At 44.1% G+C, this 23,800-nt stretch overlaps 1 protein-coding gene across 2 annotated transcripts in view; it reads left to right on the plus strand.

Moving 5' to 3' along the window:
- ylpm1 (YLP motif containing 1) overlaps positions 1-23,800 on the plus strand; it is a 41,216-nt gene that overhangs the window by 9,721 nt on the left and 7,695 nt on the right. Inside the window, exons 5-19 of one of the 2 annotated variants that reach the window (XM_083791114.1) lie at positions 945-2,548; positions 2,693-4,322; positions 4,610-4,727; positions 7,541-7,688; positions 8,158-8,247; positions 9,669-9,843; positions 10,118-10,257; positions 10,288-10,353; positions 10,880-11,031; positions 12,237-12,299; positions 12,749-12,868; positions 13,466-13,642; positions 13,729-13,812; positions 14,205-14,288; positions 16,623-16,715. In XM_083791114.1, coding sequence (XP_083647240.1) covers positions 945-2,548; positions 2,693-4,322; positions 4,610-4,727; positions 7,541-7,688; positions 8,158-8,247; positions 9,669-9,843; positions 10,118-10,257; positions 10,288-10,353; positions 10,880-11,031; positions 12,237-12,299; positions 12,749-12,868; positions 13,466-13,642; positions 13,729-13,812; positions 14,205-14,288; positions 16,623-16,715 — 4,744 coding nt within the window. Of the gene's footprint in view, positions 1-944; positions 2,549-2,692; positions 4,323-4,609; positions 4,728-7,540; positions 7,689-8,157; positions 8,248-9,668; positions 9,844-10,117; positions 10,354-10,879; positions 11,032-12,236; positions 12,300-12,748; positions 12,869-13,465; positions 13,643-13,728; positions 13,813-14,204; positions 14,289-16,622; positions 16,716-23,800 lie in introns of both variants that reach the window. The other variant, XM_083791113.1, reaches the window with a different exon arrangement.

Here is a 23,800-nt window from a genome sequence, read left to right on the forward strand (position 1 = left end):
GAGATTTGGGTTTGTTGTTGATAAAACAAAATAAGTTAATTAAGTCCTTGGCAGACATTGAGTTAACAGGATGGATGCCAGGCACCACTAGGGGTGGTAGGTGCTGGGTGCCAGAGTTTTTGATCTAGGACCCTGAAAAACTAGCAGGATGTTTACTTCAGTTTGAACCGGAACTGAAAGTCGCCATTTCACAGCACAGTAATGGAATCAGATAGTCCGTGCGAGTGCAGTTTTCGGCTTAGGCACTCAACCTTTGCAAAATGGGTGATGGTGTTGCCTCTCTGTCCTATTTTTGGCCATTGAAGTTAAAATAAGAAGCCACATTAAGCTGTAATGTTCGTTCTGAATCTGAAAAACTCACACATAACTGAATAGTCTACAATGTTCCATACTTCCTGAATAATTACCAGGATAAGTGTGAAAGTAAAATTTGTTTCTTGTGTGTTGAAGCCTCGTAACTCTTCTCCGCTCCAAAAGTGTTAAACTACATATCCATTGTGGAATGAACACAATCCTGTGTTAAATCTTGCCATTGTGTTAGACCTGGTATTGCGACTGCTGCTATTGAAAATATAAAGTTCAGTTCATCCGATCTGCCGTACATCCTATCAAAGTTCCCTGGGCTCATGAGTGTGAGAAAGTTCACACCAAGATAATTAGAACATTGTTTCCATGCAGCCACGTCTGCTGCTGCTGCTTAATGCATTTCTCCAATGACGTTGCACAGAAGCCCATCTACTATTTATACTTAGAAACCCAGTGGACTGACTGACGAAAGTAAGACTGATTTCCAGGTCCCAGATTTGCATCTTTTCCAGTGAAAGATGAAAGTCCAGTGAAAGATGTCTTTTCAGAATTAACACGTTTTCTCTAGAGAAGGTTGAGGAAGTTGAATGTACTTATTTGGAATCGGTGAATGGTAATATATGCTCATTTTCCTCCAGGTTTGATGGGGACCATGCTCCAAGATTTGACCATCCGACGCAGCACTTTGACGGTCACAACAGATTTGAACATCCGCAAATTGATCAGCCTCAATTTGGCCATCAGTCTAGATTTGATCAGCCCCAAATTGATCAGCCTCAATTTGGTCATCAGTCTAGATTTGATCAGCCCCCAATTGAGCAGCCTCAATTTGGTCATCAGTCTCGATTTGATCAGCCCTCTCGCTTTGAGCGCCCTCCCGGACCTCAAGGCCACCCTCGATTTGAACGCCCCCCAGGACCGCAAGGGTACTCTCGCTTTGAACGCCCTCCTGGACCGCAAGGGTTCCCTCGCAATGAACGCCCTCCTGGGCCCCAAGGCTACCCTCGCAATGAGCGCCCTACTGGACCCCAAGGCTTCCCTCGCAATGAGCGCCCTACCGGACCTCAAGCCTTCCCTCGCAATGAGCGCCCTGCTGGACCTCAAGGCTTCCCGCGCGCCGAAAGGCCTCCTGGTCCCCAAGGCTTCCAGCGTGCCGAAAGGCCTCCTGGACCCCAAGCCGTCCCTCGCTTTGATCGGCCTCCTGGACCTCAGCAGAAAGGTCCCCAAGGTGCCCAGCCTAAGACAGAGCAAGATAATAAATCTCATCCACCCAATATTGACTCCAAACCTCCAGTGAAATTGGCAGGACAGCTGCCAACTACAAAAGTAAATGAATCTAAGTCAGATGGTAAAATGAAAAAGGAAGGGGAAGAAATGGCAACTGACGGCAAGAATCAACGTGGGGGATTCTTTGTTCAAACCGCTCCCATCCCTCAATCAAAAGACGCAAATGAGAAGCCGAAAGCTCCCGATGCTGGTAAAGATTCTGATAAGACTGATAAAGCACCGCCAGCTGGCGCCAAGCCCCCCGTAAAGCCCCCCGTAAAGCCCCCCGTAAAGGCTCCCGTAAAGGCTCCTGTGCCTCCCAAAACGGCAGCTCCCAGTCCCGCCAACAACAAACCAGGAGGAATAGTGAACAAAAGCAACGTGTCTCAGCAAGGACCAAAACCCCCTGCAACAAAACTGGGTGGTTCACAGCTTCCTGACCAAGTAGATTCAAAGCCAGAGCCGCCGCCTCCAACCCCGGCAGCGGTGATGGCACGCGGCAGAGGACGCGGTCAGCCCCCGGAACCCGTCCGTGGACGAGGGCGCGGCGGCGTCGGCGCGGGGCGCGGCGAGTTCACAGGTGCGCCTGCACCTGCACATGAGCAGGAGATGGAAGAAACGCCTTATGACTACATGCCCCCACACGAGACCACGGAGCAGGTGGAGTACCAGTGGCAGGACCCCGCGTACGAGGAGCCTCAGGGTGAGGAGCCAGAGGTTCCCCCGGAAGACGACTTATATTATCAGGAATATCCGGATTATCACTTCCAGGCAGAGGAAGAGTATTATGAAGAACCAGAGATGGGAGGACCTCCGATGGGTAGAGGAGGCCCTCAGATGTGGCGAGGTGGCCCTCCCATGGGCAGGGGCGGGCCGATGATGGGCAGAGGGGGACCCATGATGGGCCGAGGCGGGCCGATGCTGGGCCGAGGCGGGCCGATGCAGGGCCGAGGCGGACCGCCCATGGGCATGGGAGGTCCAATGGGCATGGGAGGTCCAATGGGTAGGGGAGGTCCAATGGGTAGGGGAGGGCCAATGAATAGGGGAGGGCCAATGGGAGGTCCAATGGTTAGAGGAGGGCCAATGGGAGGTCCAATGGGTAGAGGAGGGCCAATGGGAGGTCCAATGGGTAGAGGAGGGCCAATGGGAGGTCCAATGGGCAGGGGAGGTCCAATGGGTAGGGGAGGGCCACATATGGGCATGGAAGGGCCACATATGGGCATGGAAGGGCATATGGGCATGGAAGGGCCGCATATGGGCAGGGGCGGGCCACATATGGGCAGAGGAGGGCCACATATGGGCATGGAAGGGCCACATATGGGCAGGGGCGGGCCACATATGGGCAGAGGAGGGCCACATATGGGGAGGGGCGGACCACCTATGGGCAGGGGAGGCTCTCATATGGGCATGGAAGATGAAATGGACCGGGAATGGGCCGACCCGGAGTCGGCAGAGTACTGGGAGGAGGAGGACCCCTACTGGGCAGACATGAGAGCACCGATGAGAGGCATGAGACCCCCGTTCCCACCGGGCCGAGGGGGCCGCCCGCCACGCGGCCACCCGGGCTTCGCACACCCGGGAGGGGGCCGAGGAGGGCGCCCGCCTCACGGCGCCATGGAACACGATCCTCTGGGTCCTCCGGTGGACCTGGACATGGACATGGACCCCATGAGACACCCCATGCGTCACGGCCACGACCCTCACGGCCCTCCCATGCCTCATGACATGGGCAGAGGCCGGCGGCCGCTGCCGCCGCACGACCTGATGGATCCAATGGCCGATGCTTCATACGACGACGGTTTGGAGAGAGAACCCGGGTGGCATCACCCTCCCCACGGGGACCGAGGCCCTTCTCCCCCGCCGCACGAGATGATGGACCGGGGAGGGACGAGGGGTGGTCTGATGGACCGAGAGGGTATGGGTGGCCGGGGGCTGCATCGTCCCCCGGAAGACTACGACGGAGAACGCGGCGAGAAAGAGCGCGGCGAGAGGGAGCGTGACGAGCGGGAGCGTGACGAGAGAGAGCGAGGCGTGAGGGAACGGGACGAGAGACAGCGAGGCGAGAGGGAACGGGACGAGAGGGAGCGGGACGAGAGGGAACGCGAACGCGGCGCCATAGAACGCGGCGAGAAAGTGGTCACCGATTACGGCCACGGAGAAGATCGATACGGCTGGCGGCCACCGCCCAGGGACTATCCCCCCGACGAGTACGACCGCAGAGACCCATACTTGGATCCCGAATGGGACAGACTGGGCAGAGATCGCCCTCTCCCCGACAGGGACTACCCTCCTCATCGCGTTCCTCCGGCAGATCGCTACAGAGACGACCCGTGGCCAGAGGAGAGAGAGCGAGAGCGAGGCCGCCCGTATCCATACGAAGAGGAGGAGCTGCGGAGAGGAGGAGGAGGAGGGGGCGGCGGCGAGCTCAGGGCGCCACGCGACTACAGGGACGAGCCGCCGTACAGACGGGACGAGGCGCCATACCCGCCGCTTTCGTCTTCCGAGTGGGATAGACCTCCGAGGCCTCCCCCGTCTCCCGACAGAGCGTATCCTCCAGACTATAAGGAGCCCCGGCCGCACTATGACGATATTCCACCTCTGCCGCTCCCCCCGGCCGCGGCCCCTCCCCTCGCCAAAGCTCCGGAGAGCGCCGTCGACCCGGCCGCTCAAGGAGCGACTGGTGGACTGGCGCTCTCGCAACGCCAGCATGAGATAATCCTGAAAGCTGCGCAAGAACTTAAATTGATACGGTAATTTGCCTAGAGACCTTCTTTTCTGATTTCATGATCAGTAATGCTGGTGAAAGTTACACATGATATTGAACAGGTCTATTGTACTGCATTTTTTTGTTTTGTTATACAAACATTTATTTTCCCAATAAATATAAGAGACAAAATGTGGGATTTAGAGAAAAACTGACTAGTTGCAGAACTACTTACTGACTTAGCTTAAATTAAAGATCACTATAGTTCAATTCCAGCTTTTGTGTTCATGCAACAAGGTTGTTTTGTTGACCCATCCGTCTCTTTGTCCACAGGGAGCTGCAGGACGTGAGGCCTCCTCCCAACGAAGCCCCGCCTCCTGAAGTCAAGCCTGCGCTCTCGGCCGGCCTGCTTGGACTGGAGATATCTGAAGATGTGAGGAATGCCCTGAAGGTAAATACAAAACTATGATAATGTAATAGTGTTATCTGAAGATGTGAGGAATGCCCTGAAGGTAAATAAAAAACTATGATAATGTAATAGAGATATCTGAAGATGTGAGGAATGCCCTGAAGGTAAATACAAAACTATGATAATGTAATGGTGTTATCTGAAGATGTGAGGAATGCCCTGAAGGTAAATAAAAAACTATGATAATGTAATAGAGATATCTGAAGATGTGAGGAATGCCCTGAAGGTAAATACAAAACTATGATAATGTAATAGAGATATCTGAAGATGTGAGGAATGCCCTGAAGGTAAATAAAAAACTATGATAATGTAATAGAGATATCTGAAGATGTGAGGAATGCCCTGAAGGTAAATACAAAACTATGATAATGTAATAGAGATATCTGAAGATGTGAGGAATGCCCTGAAGGTAAATAAAAAACTATGATAATGTAATAGAGATATCTGAAGATGTGAGGAATGCCCTGAAGGTAAATACAAAACTATGATAATGTAATGGTGTTATCTGAAGATGTGAGGAATGCCCTGAAGGTAAATAAAAAACTATGATAATGTAATAGAGATATCTGAAGATGTGAGGAATGCCCTGAAGGTAAATACAAAACTATGATAATGTAATAGAGATATCTGAAGATGTGAGGAATGCCCTGAAGGTAAATAAAAAACTATGATAATGTAATAGAGATATCTGAAGATGTGAGGAATGCCCTGAAGGTAAATACAAAACTATGATAATGTAATAGTGTTATCTGAAGATGTGAGGAATGCCCTGAAGGTAAATAAAAAACTATGATAATGTAATAGAGATATCTGAAGATGTGAGGAATGCCCTGAAGGTAAATACAAAACTATGATAATGTAATGGTGTTATCTGAAGATGTGAGGAATGCCCTGAAGGTAAATAAAAAACTATGATAATGTAATAGAGATATCTGAAGATGTGAGGAATGCCCTGAAGGTAAATACAAAACTATGATAATGTAATAGAGATATCTGAAGATGTGAGGAATGCCCTGAAGGTAAATAAAAAACTATGATAATGTAATAGAGATATCTGAAGATGTGAGGAATGCCCTGAAGGTAAATACAAAACTATGATAATGTAATGGTGTTATCTGAAGATGTGAGGAATGCCCTGAAGGTAAATAAAAAACTATGATAATGTAATAGAGATATCTGAAGATGTGAGGAATGCCCTGAAGGTAAATACAAAACTATGATAATGTAATAGAGATATCTGAAGATGTGAGGAATGCCCTGAAGGTAAATACAAAACTATGATAATGTAATAGTGTTATCTGAAGATGTGAGGAATGCCCTGAAGGTAAATAAAAAACTATGATAATGTAATAGAGATATCTGAAGATGTGAGGAATGCCCTGAAGGTAAATACAAAACTATGATAATGTAATGGTGTTATCTGAAGATGTGAGGAATGCCCTGAAGGTAAATAAAAAACTATGATAATGTAATAGAGATATCTGAAGATGTGAGGAATGCCCTGAAGGTAAATACAAAACTATGATAATGTAATAGAGATATCTGAAGATGTGAGGAATGCCCTGAAGGTAAATACAAAAAACTATGATAATGTAATAGAGATATCTGAAGATGTGAGGAATGACCTGAAGGTAAATACAAAACTATGATAATGTAATAGAGATATCTGAAGATGTGAGGAATGCCCTGAAGGTAAATACAAAACTATGATAATGTAATAGAGATATCTGAAGATGTGAGGAATTCCCTGAAGGTAAATAAAAAAAACTATGATAATGTAATAGAGATATCTGAAGATGTGAGGAATTCCCTGAAGGTAAATAAAAAAAACTATGATAATGTAATAGAGATATCTGAAGATGTGAGGAATGCCCTGAAGGTAAATACAAAACTATGATAATGTAATAGAGATATCTGAAGATGTGAGGAATGCCCTGAAGGTAAATACAAAACTATGATAATGTAATAGAGATATCTGAAGATGTGAGGAATGCCCTGAAGGTAAATACAAAAAACTATGATAATGTAATAGAGATATCTGAAGATGTGAGGAATGCCCTGAAGGTAAATACAAAACTATGATAATGTAATAGAGATATCTGAAGATGGGAGGAATGCCCTGAAGGTAAATACAAAACTATGATAATGTAATAGAGATATCTGAAGATGTGAGGAATTCCCTGAAGGTAAATACAAAACTATGATAATGTAATAGAGATATCTGAAGATGTAAGGAATGCCCTGAAGGTAAATACAAAACTATGATAATGTAATAGAGATATCTGAAGATGTGAGGAATGCCCTGAAGGTAAATACAAAACTATGATAATGTAATAGAGATATCTGAAGATGTGAGGAATGCCCTGAAGGTAAATACAAAACTATGATAATGTAATAGAGATATCTGAAGATGTGAGGAATGCCCTGAAGGTAAATACAAAACTATGATAATGTAATAGAGATATCTGAAGATGTGAGGAATGCCCTGAAGGTAAATACAAAACTATGATAATGTAATAGAGATATCTGAAGATGTGAGGAATGCCCTGAAGGTAAATAAAAAAACAATGATAATGTAATGGAGATATCTGAAGATGTGAGGAATGTAATATCAAGAGCTTTGACCCATTTAGACCTGAAGCCTTCTAAACTACCTAAAATATTTTTTCAAAAATGACAAAACATGTATGTTGCTATAATACTTTCCATGGCAACAACTACCCCTCAAAAGGTTTCCAGTCTTGAAAGGTAATTCTTTTACCATAAAACACTGTGTGGTATTCTCCTCTTTTTAGGGCATGGCTGCCACCAGTGGACAGGCGCCCAGCGGTGGTCCGGTGTCTTATGATAATTCCATGGCCACAAGTTACCAACAACAATCCATCCCTCCTCCGGCCGCAGTTCCAGTGATGCCCAAGACTGTGGATTATGGTCACGGACATGGTAGGAAGGGCAACTTTTCATTCACGTTTTTAACCCATTTAGACTTGAAAATTACAAAATGTCTTCAAATCATGACAGTTTTCTGAAAAAACCCCCATGTTTCTGTGTCGGTGGTTCTCAAACTATTTCATGTCAAGGACCCCTAGAATTATATGTAATTGGCCGCCGACCCCCCATCTGAAAATATGTAGTTCCAAGGACCCCCCAGAAGCAAAATTTTGAGTTAAAAGAAAATATATTCAAAGATTTGCGCCACATGTTCACGGTTTTTCAAAAATAGCAGACCTACAAGCTTGTAGATCTTGTAGATCTGCTGTTTTTCAATAGCTAAAGTATAACAGAATGCTTAAAACACCAACAGGGGTTCCCGTCCTGAATGGGTTTTAAAGCATGGAAACAAAATTGAAAAAGAAAGCGTAAAAGAAATACAAAATGAAAACCTTGGGTGAAATGAACCGTCTATATTTAGAGCCTGGCGCCACCGTAGAGCGGATGTCCTACGGCGAGCGGATCGTGCTGAGGCCTGACCCGGTACCGTCCGAAAGACACTACGAGAAAGGTGAGTTCTCTGTACTCTGTACTCATCAAAACCTTGAAGCATATGGTTGCTGTTGGGCAGAAACCTTGTGTGTGTTTTCCTAAATTAACTCATCCTTCGCTAAGGACTTCTTTAACGACTTTTTTAATGAGATTTAGATCTATTTATCTATTTAATGATGAAAGCTATTAAGTTGGCTTACCGTTAATCAAAGCTTCCCCTTCAGGCACAACGCGTTGAAAAAAGAGTGTTCCATTTCAAATGGTGCTGGATAAATAAAGCCACTGTTTAGTGTCTCTTCCCCATGACCGCACATCTAAAATATGAATGCTTCTAAAGTCTCTTAGCGAGTGAATACGCCACACCATCATATATTCTGTATGAAGATCACGACACTGATCTCATCAAACCCTGGATAGCCATACATATGTTGATCCGACCTCATCAAACCCTGTACACTCAATATATATATATACGCTCCATATCTATTAATAAAACTTTATTTGTATAGCACCTTTCATGACATGAAATGCAGCTCAAAGTGCTTTACAGAGCAATGGAGAAAAAAATAAAAGCAAGGCATTAACATTAAAAAAACAAGAGCAGTAATGCAATACAGTGAGGACATGAATAACAAAAAAGGAAAGGATCAATTAAAAGCAAGGGTGTAGTAGAAGTGGGTCTTGAGCTGTGCTTTAAAAATGTCTACAGAGACTATATATGGTTATATATGGCCAGTACATAATTCATTCCATATGTTGATCTGACCCCACCATGCCCAAAAGCGCCAGCCCTCAGGGCGTCTTGATTGGTTATATGTAGTTTTTGTGAAAGGGAGCTATACGGTCCTGGCCCGTCTGGGTTTTATAAATATATCAAACATATAGACAACAAATCAAAAGTATTAGATCTTGTGGCTGTATATAATAACTACATTTGATCCATTGGATTGGAACACAGGTTCTGTATTCCATTTCCTGGAAAGTAACCGTTTTGGACATCTCTGCTGTCAGGAGGAAACCTCATGACTCCAAAATGTTCATTTTTCAGGGAATGAAAATTTTAAAAAAAATCAGGAAATAAGGAAAACCTTATATTTTTAAAACAAAGCAATACAGCCTCATCAAAGTTGGTGTTGTAACTTTATATATTGTCAATTACTTCCATGAGAGGGGGAGAGGTGGTGGAGTTAGTTGCTTTAGCAGACATTTTGAGGGTCCAATGGAGTTAAGAGGTTTTGTCCGAAGCACTTTTTACTACACACAGACGTAAAGGGTGTTCAATAGCACTGATTTATGCCAAAAAAAAAAAAAAACATTTAGTTGTGAGGTTTCCTCCCAACAGCAACGAATACAGTTTCTACCCGACAGTGACGATATGGATCTGGTTGTTTTGGTTATCCAGGTTTACTGAATCTATTTGTTTTCTCTCCTCCTGTGTAGAGTCACTGGGTGGCAGAGACCCTTATGGCAGAGACCCCTACTACGACAGACGCTCGCCTGACCCCTACGAGCGCCGCTCGTACAGCAGAGAGAGAGAGTTGCACAGAGAAATGCCTCCTTCGGACTACGAACGAGATCGATTTGAGAGGGAGCGCTTCCACCAGAGAGATGAAAGGTATGCCACTCGACGAAAACCCTTTGTCCAAACTGTTTATGCTACTTTGTTACATAATGTAACTTTGCTTTCTTTTCTTTTTGTCTTTTTTTAATTTTATTTGCTTCTTTTTTTTATTTATCCAAGCCCACAATCCATGGCTTTTGAAGAAAGGTAGTATATCACATTGTGTCGCACGTTGTGATGAGTCAGCCATGTCTGTGTGCAAAACTACTGGACTAAACACGGTCGTTTAGTTTTGTTTAAATGTAACGTGTGTGTGTATCTTCAACAGACCTCCACTGGGACCCCCGTCTCGCCCCCCGGCCTACAGGGAACGGGAGAGGGACCTGCGAGAGAGGGAGGGGCGGAATAGTCGAGACCGGGAAGATCGCTACGGAAGGTCTGGATACGACCGGCTCTCGCCCGAGCGGGGCCTACCCGAGCGAGGCCTACCCGAGCGAGGCTTACCCGAGCGAGGCTTACCCGAGCGCGGACCGGATCGCTATGGCCACAGTTCCTCACCCTATCGTACGTTAACATTCCGCGTGTTGTGAGACGCTCCATGCACGCTAGGGCATTAAGCAGCTAGTCGACTATTCAACTAGTCGACTAGTAAATCCACTAGTTGACCATGTTGGTAGTGGTACTACTTGACTAGTTTCTTTTGTAGGCCTCGAGATCAGGTAGATTATAGTTATAGTCACCAATGTACACAGTTTATAAATGTACAAAGATTTATTTCCCCTATTTTGTTTTACATAATAGGTAGTTAAACAACTAGTCGACTAGTAAACTAGGCAACTAGTAAAAATGATTAGAAGTGAATGCACGTATACACACACACACACACACACACACACACACACAAAGCAGGGCATTACGTGCACAGGGATGCGACTGATCCCGAGTACACTGTAGTCCTTGTTTGTTCAGCTCAGTTTATTTCACTATTCAGAAAAAATGCATCAATGATAATGAATGATCTGATTTAGAATCATAAACATGGCACGTATAAAATGAGATGCTTCTTTAACTGTATGTGATGTGTACGCAGTGGACAGAAGAGGGTATCCGGAGGAGCGAGTGCCCGGCCCGGCGGCGTCTCTCCCTCCACCTCAACCGGCGCCGCGGGTCGAGAAGAAACCCGAGATCAAGAACATTGACGACATCCTCAAGATGCCCGGCAGATGCTCTCGACCAGAGAGAGTATGTTGACCCATTCTGGGCGCCAACCCCTTTTAAAGCATTGTTATACTTTAGCTATTGAAAAATAGCAGATATACAAGCTCAATCCTACGACCTACGATCTTGTAGGTCTGCCATTTAAAAAAAAATCGCCCGATTACATATCATTTTGGGGGTCCATGACATGAAAATGTTTGAGAACGACTGACGGAAACATAGGAGGTTTTCAGAAAACTGTCAGGATTTAGAAGACATTTTAAAAATGTTGACGTCAGGCCTAAATGGGTTAATGATCACTGCAGCCGGCCCACATTGTTCACTCTTTGTATTGAACAATTTGATTATTGATTGATAATACTGCAACGGGTTGAACGAGACACACAAGTCTTTGAGACACACATACGGGTATTTCGGGGAGGGGCCGTATCATAACTTCATGGGGTGAAAACAACACTTGGCCATTTGGAATTGCATTATGGAACGTACCGTAAACATGGTTACATTATGGAACGTACACATGGTTACATTCCATGGGTTGTTCTCGTCATTACGGTGAAGTATTGTAGTGCAGGTGATTGAAAAATGAAAACGAGACCGCGGAATACAAACAAAGAATCATGTGATGTTGATGATCCCTTCCCCTATTGGCTCATTGAAACATCTAGTCCACAATGGAAACAAAACTGTCCTTCGACATAGAACTGACTAATGTTGTGGTGGTACTCGAGTCCGGGCCTCAAGTCCACATTTTCATTTACTCGGTCTAGTCTTGGTCTCGCACGTAATTTGACTCAGTCTTGACTCGGTCTCAGACCAAGGGACTCAGGACTCTTCTCCCACCGAGTGCACTCGAGTCTCGACATTATACCAGAGCTGTTGGTGCTTAGACTGTGCTATCTTGTTAATTAACAAGTGCAGCTGACGCGCCTGCCTGCTCTCTCATCGAATGAGAAACACCTGGTCTCTGTCTCGCCTCCCGACGGTTTCGGTCTCAACTAGGACTCAACCCCCTCCCACACGCGGTCTTGATTGAAGCATGCGACTTGCCCTAGATACCGTAAAGAACATAAGGGGGGGAAATATATGTGTGTGTGTCACAAGAAACCGATGGTAAGTCCTGTGTTGTGGTCAGTCCTGTGTTGTGTGTAATTGCATCGGTATGATAGAGCCTGTTTTGTCTTCTAGAAGATTATAAAATGTATTCTTTTTCCTCTTTTCTTTCTTAGATTGTGATCATAATGAGAGGGCTTCCGGGAAGTGGGAAAAGCCACGTTGCGAAGCTTATACGAGTAAGTAAAACGGTCATAATGTAGCACAAAGGTAAGGAGTAAGGTTTACTGGGATGATTGAACAGTTATTGTTCTAAGACATTATGGGCTGCATTTTGCATGTCTTCAGTACTAGGTCTTATTACTTAACTAAAGACCTGGAGGCGTGATCAATGCCATTTGGCCAAAGAGCATTGACCACGCCTCCAGGTCTTAAGTTAAGTAATAAGACCTGGTACTTAAGACACGCAAAATACAGCCCTATAGCTTCTCTGAACGATACACAATCTACTACATTTATAATTCTTATTCTTATTTCCAAGGCAATAATTGTTGTGATCAGGTCTCTTTTTTTTCCTTCTCACAAACATCTATCTAAAACATAAGCGATTTATCTCAGTATTATTAAGTAATGAGTTGCCTTTCTCAAATGCAATGTCTTTTTTGTTTGTTTTCTTTTTGTTTGTCAGGATAAGGAGGTAGATTGTGGCGGAGCCCCGCCCAGGGTCATCGTCCTGGATGACTACTTCATGACGGAGGTTGAGAAGGTTCGGAAGGACCCCGACACGGGGAAGAAAGTCAAATCCAAGGTGTGTTCAGAGACTGAGAGTTCCCCTTTTGGTGTTTTAAGCATTGTTATACTTTAGCTATTTAAAGGTTTGGGGGTCCTTGACATGAAATAGTTTGAAAACCACTTATATAGAAACACAGGTTTTTCTGAAAACTGTCATGATTTAGAATACATTTTGTAGCATCTGGTTTCAGTCCCCATTTTGGGGCGGGAACCCCTTTTGGTGTTTTAAACATTGTGTTATAATTTAGCTATTGAAAAATAGCAGATCTACAAGCTCATAGCCCGCCACCGAGAGGCACGCTACAAGCTGCTATAGGTCTGCTATTTTTGAAAAATCGTGAAAATGTGGTGCAAATCAGTGAATATATATTTCATTTTTAACTAACATATTTGCTGGAACTACATATTTTGAGATGGGGGTCCGTGGCCCAATAGAGATATTTCTGGGGTCTCCTTGACATTAAAAAGGTTGAGCACCACTGACATAGAAACATTTAGAAGCCTTTTTTTATCTACCTCAGTCCAAAATGGGTTAATTGGAGAGCTAACTGTACATTAATATGAATGTTTTATTATTATTGCCGTTAACTGTAAAGTGACTAAATGCCTCCAGGAACTGGAGTATGAGTATGAGCCAGAGATGGAGGAGACATACCGCAGCAGCATGCTGAAGACCTTTAAGAAGACCCTGGAGGACGGCTTCTTCCCCTTCATCATCATCGACACCATCAACGACCGCGTGAAACATTTCGATCAGTTCTGGAGCGCAGCCAAAACCAAGGGCTTTGAGGTGAGCCCTTTATTTTTATTTGCATGAGTTGTTCTTTCAAATGTTATCTAATTTACTAAGGAGAATATCTCCCCACATTGTTTTAGGTGTATTTGGCTGAGATCACTGCAGACTCCCAGACCTGTTCAAAGAGAAACGTCCACTCACGCTCACACAAAGATATATCCAAGGTTTGTACGGAAGCCGGCACCACATCTAGAAATAAAGTCAATTGCTATTTCTTTTTAGGGGGCGGCGGTGGCTCAGGGGTAGAGTGGCTGGATGGCAACCGCAAGGTTGCCAGTTCGAACCCTGTGGGCTCCCCCAGAGTTAGTGTCGAAGTGTCCTTGAGCAAGACTCTGAACCCCTAATTGCTCCCGATGTGCTGGTTGGTGCCTTGCATGGTTTCCGCCGCCATCGTAATGCACAATGTAATGCCATGTAATGCACAATCTATGTAAAGCTCCTTGGATAAAGGGCGCTATATAAATGCACCATTTACCATTTAGATAACGGAGAATAATTTCTATAATGGTTCCTAACAGCAACATGCTCTTGGTTCATGGATTCATTCTTTACACAGATATCAAACAACTGGGAGTCGTCACCTCGTCACATGGTGAGACTGGATGTCCGCTCCTTGCTTCAGGATGCTGCTATTGAGGAGGTGAGCTCTGACACATCATATCACACCCTACACCCTACACTCAAACCAAGCTAGAGAAACCATATTTCAACAACGAATGTAATGTTTGTAAAACAAACATAAATGTAGCATCCGTACCGAATCGATGTCGATCGGTATTGATGCATCACCAGCCAAATTTGTAGAATGAATGAATGAATTAAACTTTATTGACAGCCGTAGCCAGTAGATGACAACAATTAAAAACATAATTTAGTTACAAATAAATACATTGGTTCATAAAACTCTAAAACGCTCTCGTAAAAAAGAAGAAAATCTATAAGAGGCACTCGTACCAATGTTTCCACATGAAAGAGCGGTATCTAACAGTGCTAAACCTATAGGATTAGTCAACATCTTAATCACGTTATTATGTGACCCATCAAGTCTGCTTTTAAAGCTGAACATGAGGTTTCTCAAGAGAGCCTGGAAGGTGGTTAGACCAGAGTCGCAGAAGAGCTGACTAGCACTGCCACCCCTAGGCTTCTTCAGGAGAATCCTGAGAGCATCGTTATAAGCAAGTAGAAACATTGTAGGAACAGCTTAAATGATAATCCGCGGTACACATATTAGTGGTTTTTATGCTGAGAATGGCATCCAGTACCATGTTTATAGAGCCTATTAAAACATGAATCCGAGCCGCGCTAATTATGATGATCCTCCGGGGCGACCGTCCACCACCTCTAGGCCCTTCGCTAGGCTACAGATCCAGACTACATCACTCAGGCGGAAGTGACTGTTCTTCTCGGTTTATTTCGCGCATTTCTCCGGCACTGTCGCCATGATCTCACCCAGAGGGCTGGGCAGGATTGTGTGTTAACCACTAGCATTGTATTACATGGGTTTGTTTTTTTTGTACCTGTGTAGAGCCCAAGTTAACAACCACACTTGTCCTTTGGCGGCCCAGTGCTCCTGTTTGTTCTTTATTCTTTAGCTTCCACAAAGTGGTCGCTAGTCTTCCTGGGGTCCACACAAGAATGTATACAGTAAAAACGGATGATAATTAAAATCTAAAACAGAAGTCGCTCTGCATTTAACAGACGACAACAACCAATAGTCACAAATACAGTGTTTACACAAAATAAGAAAATAAGGTACAACAAAGATTTAAAAAAAATACAATTACATCTATAAAGGCAGGGCTTAAAGTTCTCATTCCTGGGGACGGTTTTCAGTCCTGAAAATTTCAATGGGGTCATTTGATGAGATTTGCAAAAAAACATTTTCAGTCTTGGGATGTTTAGTTGTTGTTGCTTTAAGCCCTGTATAAAGGACTCATGAATGCATGTTTAAGTACCTTTTTTAAAAGAAAATCTGCTTCTGGTGTGTCTTAAGATTTATGGGTTGCATAAAAGGCTCTATGAAGAACAGTTGTCGTCATAGTATTTCCGTTGTGGTTTAGCAGCACCAGATGACCTGAGCTCACTTGACGAGTGTAATGTTGGTGACAGAAGCCTGTGTATAACTGCTCATGACTTTGTCTCTGTGTGCAAAGACAGTAGTTCTATGTTGTTGAAGACTAACCCATTCTGGGCGGGAACCCACACACAGATGAGCTATGAGCTTGTAGATCTGCTATTTTTCAATTGCTAAAGTATAACAAAATCCTTAAACCGCCAAAAGGGGTTTCCGTCCCAAAATGGCTTAATATGATTAATCAATTTGACGACATAAGCTTGTAGTTCTGCTATTTTAGAAAATTTGTGAAAATGTGGCACAGATGTTTGAATATATATTCTTTCAGAGCAAACGTTTTCAACTAAAATCTTTGCTTCTTGTGGGGGGGGTCACTGGAACAACATATTTTCAGATGGCGGTCTCCGTCAATTACATGTAATTCTGGGGGTCCTTGACATGTTGAAATGTTGACAAAATGTTTGAGAACCACTGACATGGAAACATGAGGTTTTTCAGAAAAGGATTGAGAAGGCATTTGTAGAATCGTCGTCAGGTCTAAATGGGTTAACCTATTCTGAACGGGCACCCATTTTGGTGTCAGCATCATGTTATGCTTTAGCTATTTAAAAATAGCAGATCTACAAGCTCATATCGCGCCACCGAGTGGCGCGATACGAGCTTGTAGGTCTGTTTTTTTTTTGAAAAATCGAAGAACGACTGACATTTCTAGAATCTGATCTCAGGTCAGAATGGGTTAATCAGACCCAGTGTTTGTCCAGTGGAAACCTCATATGAATCTGATCTCAGGTCAGAATGGGTTCATCAGACCAGTGTGTGTCCAGTGGAAACCTCGTATGAATCTGATCCCAGGTCAGAATGGGTTAAGCTGCAGGCTAAACTGGATGTTTGTGTTTTCAGGTTGAAATGGAGGATTTCAATCCTGATGATCACGACGCGGAACCTGTATCCAAGAGAGAACCCAGGAGGGAGGAGGAAGAAGAGGGCGATATGGTAGGATAAGACAAACCCGCTTGTCATCACGTAGTTGTCAAACATTACGTTTCCACTGACCTTTTTATTCACATCAACAACAACAACAACCCATAGATTCACAGCAAGACTTCTTGTTATTTAGCTTGGTTACAGTGCAGGTTGAGGGACTTTTACTTTGCTTTGTAATGATTGTCACTAGTTTTGTTGTTGCCTTTTTTTGAACGTCAGCTGTAGCCTTTCATGAAACAGGTTCCATCTATCTCGGGTAATATTTAAGCAAAAACACCTTGGAAAAAGTAACCTTCCAGGAGTTCTGCTTGTTGATAACATTAGAGCCTCATTCACACACGCACTGTAACCTGGAAGTTATCTAGACATTAACTGGTGGGGCTGTATGTGTCCGACTCAATAGAACCAGACATGCAAGGAACATTAATTAAGCTGCCCAGCTCCCTTGAGCCAATTATGTGTATGATAATGTCTGAGTGGACATGGTTTTAGTCTGGTGAATTTAAATTGAGCGTGTTGGAAGAGTTTCTTAGGTGTGTGGAGAAAGAATCGATCCCTGAAAAACGGTTAATGAATTAATTCGGCAGGTTCTATTTGCTGTTTTAGGTTGGTTTCTGTGGATCAATGGCGCTTAAGTGAAACGACGTTAAAACGCAAACGACGTCTCTTTCCTACTATAGTTGGGTAAACTTGTCTGTACATTAGAGATGATTTATTCAGCTCGGAGGACGGCTCGATTCCATGAAATGTAGGCAGTGGCTTGTCGTCTAGGTTAAGACCTACCATGTCGTCTACGTTAGACCGACCATGGCAGGAAAGATGTGTTTGTGTTTTGCATCATGGTTGCATCAAGCAGTTAAATTAATCCGTTGTGTTCTGTGGACGGAAATTAATAATTTGTCGCATTTGATCCTCAAAATCTTCCTGGCGCTGGGAGTGACACGTGCCTCTCCCCCAGACACAGCAGCTCGGCTAATAACAGGTTATTTACAGTCATGACAAAAAGGAGAATGTCTGTTTTCTTACTAAAAACGCATCCGAAACAGACATTCTCCTGTTTCGTGCTACATGTATGAAAGGTCATGTCCTCCTGACATTTAGAGGTCTTCGGGTAAGCCTGAGATCCGAAAACACCCGGGATCCGAATCCAAACCCGTCCGGTTCCATCCACGAGAAGTGACTCGCGGGTCGGTTCGAAAGCCCCTACCGTATGTCTTGTAATCTAAAAGTGAAATGACGGTTCCACTAATATCTGAGTGTACCCGGCGATTGGCTGTCACAGCTGTCAATCACCCCCATTTACTGTGAAGTGTGAGTCTTCGTGAGCCACGCAACCGATAAACGGTGACAGACTGAAGCTACTAACTACATTCAAACAGTTCGAGCGGCCGCGATTACATACAGAGTCAATGCAAAGATGAGACGTCATGACAGCCAATGACAGATGGTTTTATTCATCCAAAAACAATACACAAACCTTTTGCAAAGACACAAGTGATATGCTGTTACTGTAGTAGCAGGAATTATGTTAAATATATTGATGTACTGTAGTAGCAGGAATTATGTTAAATATAGTGATGTACTGTTACTGTAGTAGCAGGAATTATGTTAAATATATTGAACCGAGTGTTTTCCAGCTCGGCTGTAGATGTGTTTCGAGGTACAAATGAACGAGCGGGTCCATTTGGTTACACTTCTGCAGTTAAATCATTTTTACATCTGTTATATCAATAATGGTAAAAAATAGGAAGTTACCAACGCTGACCTGCAGCGACCAGAAACTAATATATATATACAAAAATATATATCTGAATGCACCTTAAGAGTGCTCATTTTCCTTCTGTACAACAACGAGAAAGAGCCTCGGGTCCCTGGGTTTTCTCTCTGTGCTGCTCGGGTCGGAAATCATATTCTATTATATTCAACTAGTCGACTAGTAATTCCACTAGTTGACCTCGTTGGTACTAGTTTCCTCCTGTTTTTGTAGGCCTCAAGATCATAATAAACTAGGCCACTAGTAAAAATCACTAAGTGAAAGCCCAAATTTGAGGTATAGGTTGTGGTTCTAATGACAGTCGGACCAATACTACTGTATGTCTAAACTAAAGCCTGTACCCACAGTATACCGCATTGGTGGAAAATTGTACATAAGTTTGTTTACTTATATAAAAGTATTAATACTGCTATGTAGAAGTACTCTGTTACAAGTAACAGTCTACTATTATTATTTTTTTACTTGAAACGTATTGGTATCAAAATGTACCAAAAGTAAAGTAGTAAAAGTACTCATTCTGCTGACTGTCCCATTTCTCAAGGTTCAAAGGTATAAAATCCTTAGCTTGTAGATCGGTGGCTATTTTCAAATGGCCAAAATGTATATAGGGTTCAAGTGGTTATACTGTACGTTTTGAAAATAATAGAAAATGTCTACAAAGTAACTAGTAACTAAGGTTTTCAATTAATTGTAGTGGAGTAAAAGCACAATATTTGCCTCTGAAATGTAAAAGTATTGAAATATGGACACAAGTAAATGAACCTCAAAATTGTACAGTACTATGTACTGAGTTACTTTCCTCCCCCGGTGTACAGTCTCTGAACCTGTGCATAACCTATATGAAAGCAGTCTCTTGAATGGTTTTCATTTAGTTTTAGTCACATTTTAGTCATTCTGGAATGTTTTAGTGTTAGTCTAGTTTTAGTCGACTAATTCTACAGTTTATTTAGTCAACTAAAATGTATTTTGTCTGGCCTTGATGCCGTCGTAATGGCTGATTTTACACTTGCTGAAAATAGCAGTGCGACACGTGAGCTTGTAGATCTGCTATTTTCACTTCAGCATGCAACCAAGTGTAAAATGACTTATTCTGGATCTCTTCGTCCACTATAGTCCCTTCCTAGCATTTTAGCTAGCGGACTGACCTCATGCTTCCTTCTATGCATGAGGAGTCCAAGCTGCTTCTTGTTTCCCCGACCGGATGTAGCGCGTGGAAGGAACACGTTATTCCGACCAGTTCCTTTTCCCCTCCATCAGGCGCCCCGGGTGGTCAGGGGGAGGTCGTTTAGTTTTTCGTGAGGGTACCTAACCTAGGGGACATGGGGAGAACATGTGAGGGTACCTACCCTAGGGGACACGGGGAGAACATGTGAGGCTACCTACCCTATGGGACACGGGGAGAACATGTTAGGGTACCTACCCTAGGGGACACGGGGGGGAACATGTGAGGGTACCTACCCTAGGGGACACGGGGAGAACATGTGAGGGTACCTACCCTAGGGGACATGGGGAGAACATGTGAGGGTACCTACCCTAGGGGACACGGGGAGAACATGTGAGGCTACCTACCCTAGGGGACACGGGGAGAACATGTGAGGGTACCTACCCTAGGGGACACGGGGGGGAACATGTGAGGGTACCTACCCTAGGGGACACGGGGAGAACATGTGAGGGTACCTACCCTAGGGGACACGGGGAGAACATGTGAGGGTACCTACCCTAGGGGACACGGGGGGGAACATGTGAGGGTACCTACCCTAGGGGACACGGGGAGAACATGTGAGGGTACCTACCCTAGGGGACACGGGGAGATCATGTGAGGGTACCTACCCTAGGGGACACGGGGAGAACATGTGAGGGGTTTTTTGCCAACGGCTGATTCGGTCTGGTTTATTAACCAGGCTAACCTACCCTAGGGGACACGGGGAGAACATGTGAGGGTACCTACCCTACGGGACACGGGGAGAACATGTGAGGCTACCTACCCTAGGGGACACGGGGAGAACATGTGAGGGTACCAACCCTAGGGGACACGGGGAGAACATGTGAGGGTACCTACCCTATGGGACACGGGGAGAACATGTGAGGGTACCTACCCTAGGGGAAGGGGGGGGGGGAGAACATGTGAGGGTACCTACCCTAATGGCCGTTCCTCTAATGCCGCCTTTCGGCCAAAATATCTCATTATCAATATATGGATTTACATAATCTTCAGTTCACAGTTCTCATGTGTACCAAGGGTGCTATTGGATAGTAAGTTGTTTTCAACCAGTGGTCCGGTAGCCTCGGACGTTTTTATTTCCAGGGAGAGAAAAAAAATGTCTGGGGCCGAGTCCACTTCACTTCAATTTGGCATACAGTAGCACAAACGTCGATCACTCTCTGCTGATTTCTGATCATCTGCACCTTTGTTAAATTGACGCACACACGTACACACACTCCTCTCTCTCTCTCTCTCTCTGTCGCTCTAATTAATTAGTCATGTCGCACAGCTGCATGCATTCTGCATTCTCCCGGCGGATCCTGCCGGGAGCTGCCCATGCCATAGAAAGCATAGGTGGGTTCCAGTCTAGTGGTCCGGGGACCACCAGTGGTCCTTGAGGGGGTTCCAGGTGGTCCCCAGCTAAATGATGGTAATGATGGTAATCAAATGGACCCTACACTATTAGAAAGTGTAGATTTCTATATATTTTTTGATCAACCTGTTATCTCTACTGTGGTACCACATCAAAATATTCTTTAGATTTGGGTCTGAGAGGCTAAATCTCGCCATCCATTGCTCAAATGATGAATAAATAATAGGCCTTGATATGAAAAAGGTTGAAAACCACTGGGATAGTTCATGGTCTATGGAGCAGCTCTAGATTATGCTAAACTTTTGACAATCTGTCATTTAGCTAAGGGAGAGACTTGTTCATATTCACCAATTAAAACCGTGCGGTACAATTTTATAGAAATGACCTCAGCCTGAATACTATTGTTTTAGGGTCAATTCTCCCTAAATATAGAGCGCATTAGGCCTACAGCTCACTGCAAAGGTCGAGGCCTAATGTGTGCTTCACACCCATAGCCCTATTTTGTCACGAAGAGAAGAACATATAATTTGATCAATGCAGCGCTGTGTGGCGGTCCATGTTTGACGTGCTGAACTCTTCCTGTAGCTCACACAGCGGCGTTCTGAGCACAGTGACACTTCAGCAGGCCTTCTTCATTGGCCAGCCACTGCCATCATGAGATGATGAGATGAGATATACTTTATTGTCCCACGAGGGGAAATTTGTCTTGGGCAAAAGTGCATTAGTACATCAACGCTTTTTAAAACAGACAGACAATACACATAAGACAATACACAGTAGCAGCAAATAGACAAGTCACAAGAGTATCACAAGAGAAGTGCAAATTGCAATAAGAGAAGGTATATAATATAAGTAAAGTGCTAGAGTATTCACAGTTTATAGTATCACAGTAAAGTGCAATAAATAACTGAAGGTCAAGAAGTCCCTTCCCGACTAAGAACTATGAACTATGTGGCGGTTGTTTAGTAGAACAATTGAAGTGGGTTGATATCCGTAGGGTTGATATTGTAAGTTATCAGCCCTAGGGTTACTTGACGCCCACACTGTCCTTTTATTACTCCCTTCACCCAAAGGGCAAATAACCCATTCTGACCTGAGATCAGATTCATACGAGGTTTCCACTGGACACACACTGGTCTGATTAACCCATTCTGACCTGAGATCAGATTCTAAAAATGTCAGTCGTTCTTCGATTTTTCAAAAATAGCAGACCTACAAGCTCGTATCGCGCCACTCGGTGGCGCGATATGAGCTTGTAGATCTGCTATTTTTCAATAGCTAAAGCATAACATGATGCTGACACCAAAATGGGTGCCCGTTCAGAATGGGATAAAGGCCTCAACAGATGAGCTGTAAGCCTCATAATTCCTCATTCTGTTTTGCACGAATACCACAGAGGTTTGACATCCAGTTGTAAAAGAGTGCATCCTGACCTGCCCACCTATAGTTAACTGATCATTAAGCTTATTGGTATTAATTAAGTCAGCCGTACACTTTTGATGCCTGCCCTGCCCGCCCGCCTTATACAACAAACTGGGCGGCTGTGGCTCAGGAGGTAGAGCAGGTCGTCCAATGATCCATGGGTCGGCGGTTCGAATCCCGGCTCCTCCTCCTGTCTACATGTCGAAGTGTCCTTGAGCAAGACACTGAACCCCAAATTGCTCCCGATGTGCTGGTTGGTGCCTTGCATGGCTTCCGCCGCCATCGGTGTATGAATGTGTGTGTGAATGTAATGCACAATCTGTAAATGCACCATTTACCATTAAAACTGCCACACAACTCACTGCTGGTAGTACATTTTCTGCCCACTAGAGGGTGCTTGTGTTCACTAATTAACAACCTCTGACTACAGTAGTACTGACACATGTGTGGGCTCAGGATGCAGATATGTGATGATCCCATAATATCCTGTGATGAGCCCAGGGCTCAAAATTAAACTTTTTTTAATTGGTGCAGTAGCACTGGGGCTACCAATCTCTGAATTAAGGAGCACCAGAAGAAAATTAGGAGCACCCACCAAAATTTAAGAAGCACCAATATGTAATTTGATTTTTTTATTATTGGCATTACACACAAAGACATTTGGTGTATGAGAGATAATATTTTTTGTTTAAGAAGTGCCAATAAACCATTTGAAAATAGATTTTTTTAATAATACATATATATATATTTTGCATGCTCAGAAATGTATGCTCTACAAGTCTGATTGAATCATCTCGTGGGCTGGAACTGTCAGTTCCAGCGACAGTTTTGGTCGCACTACAGCAATTATTTGCAGTGGTACTGGTGCTCCCAATTGTATTTTTAGGGTCGCACAGATAAAAATTCAGGTCGCAATTGCGAGCCCTGGAGCCCTGCGTTGCTAAAACGTATGGCTGTGTGTGTCAATGTAGTCTTAATACACTGTCTCTCCAACCTTTTTAGCCCGTGACCCAGAAGAGAAATGTTACGTCTCCCCAAACTAGTGAACGAGTGCAGATCTCATAACCTGTCGCTTCGTTCGCACCATGTTGTGAGCTTGTAGATCGGCTATTTTCACTACTACTTAAACATTTTGTTTTCCAATTTATGGAGTTTCTTAGATTTTATTTTATTTTATTCATGAAATTAGAGAGAAAATATTTAATTTGTTTTTAATCCATGAAAAAAAGAATTGTCCACGGCCCACAAAAGGGTCCCGACCCACTGCTTGGGGAACGGTGGTCTAAAAAAACTCAACATTTTACAAGGCTCAGTGGTCTTGT

Source organism: Protomyctophum parallelum (genome assembly GCF_964188405.1).
Source record: "Protomyctophum parallelum genome assembly, chromosome: 19".
NCBI lineage: Eukaryota > Metazoa > Chordata > Actinopteri > Myctophiformes > Myctophidae > Protomyctophum > Protomyctophum parallelum.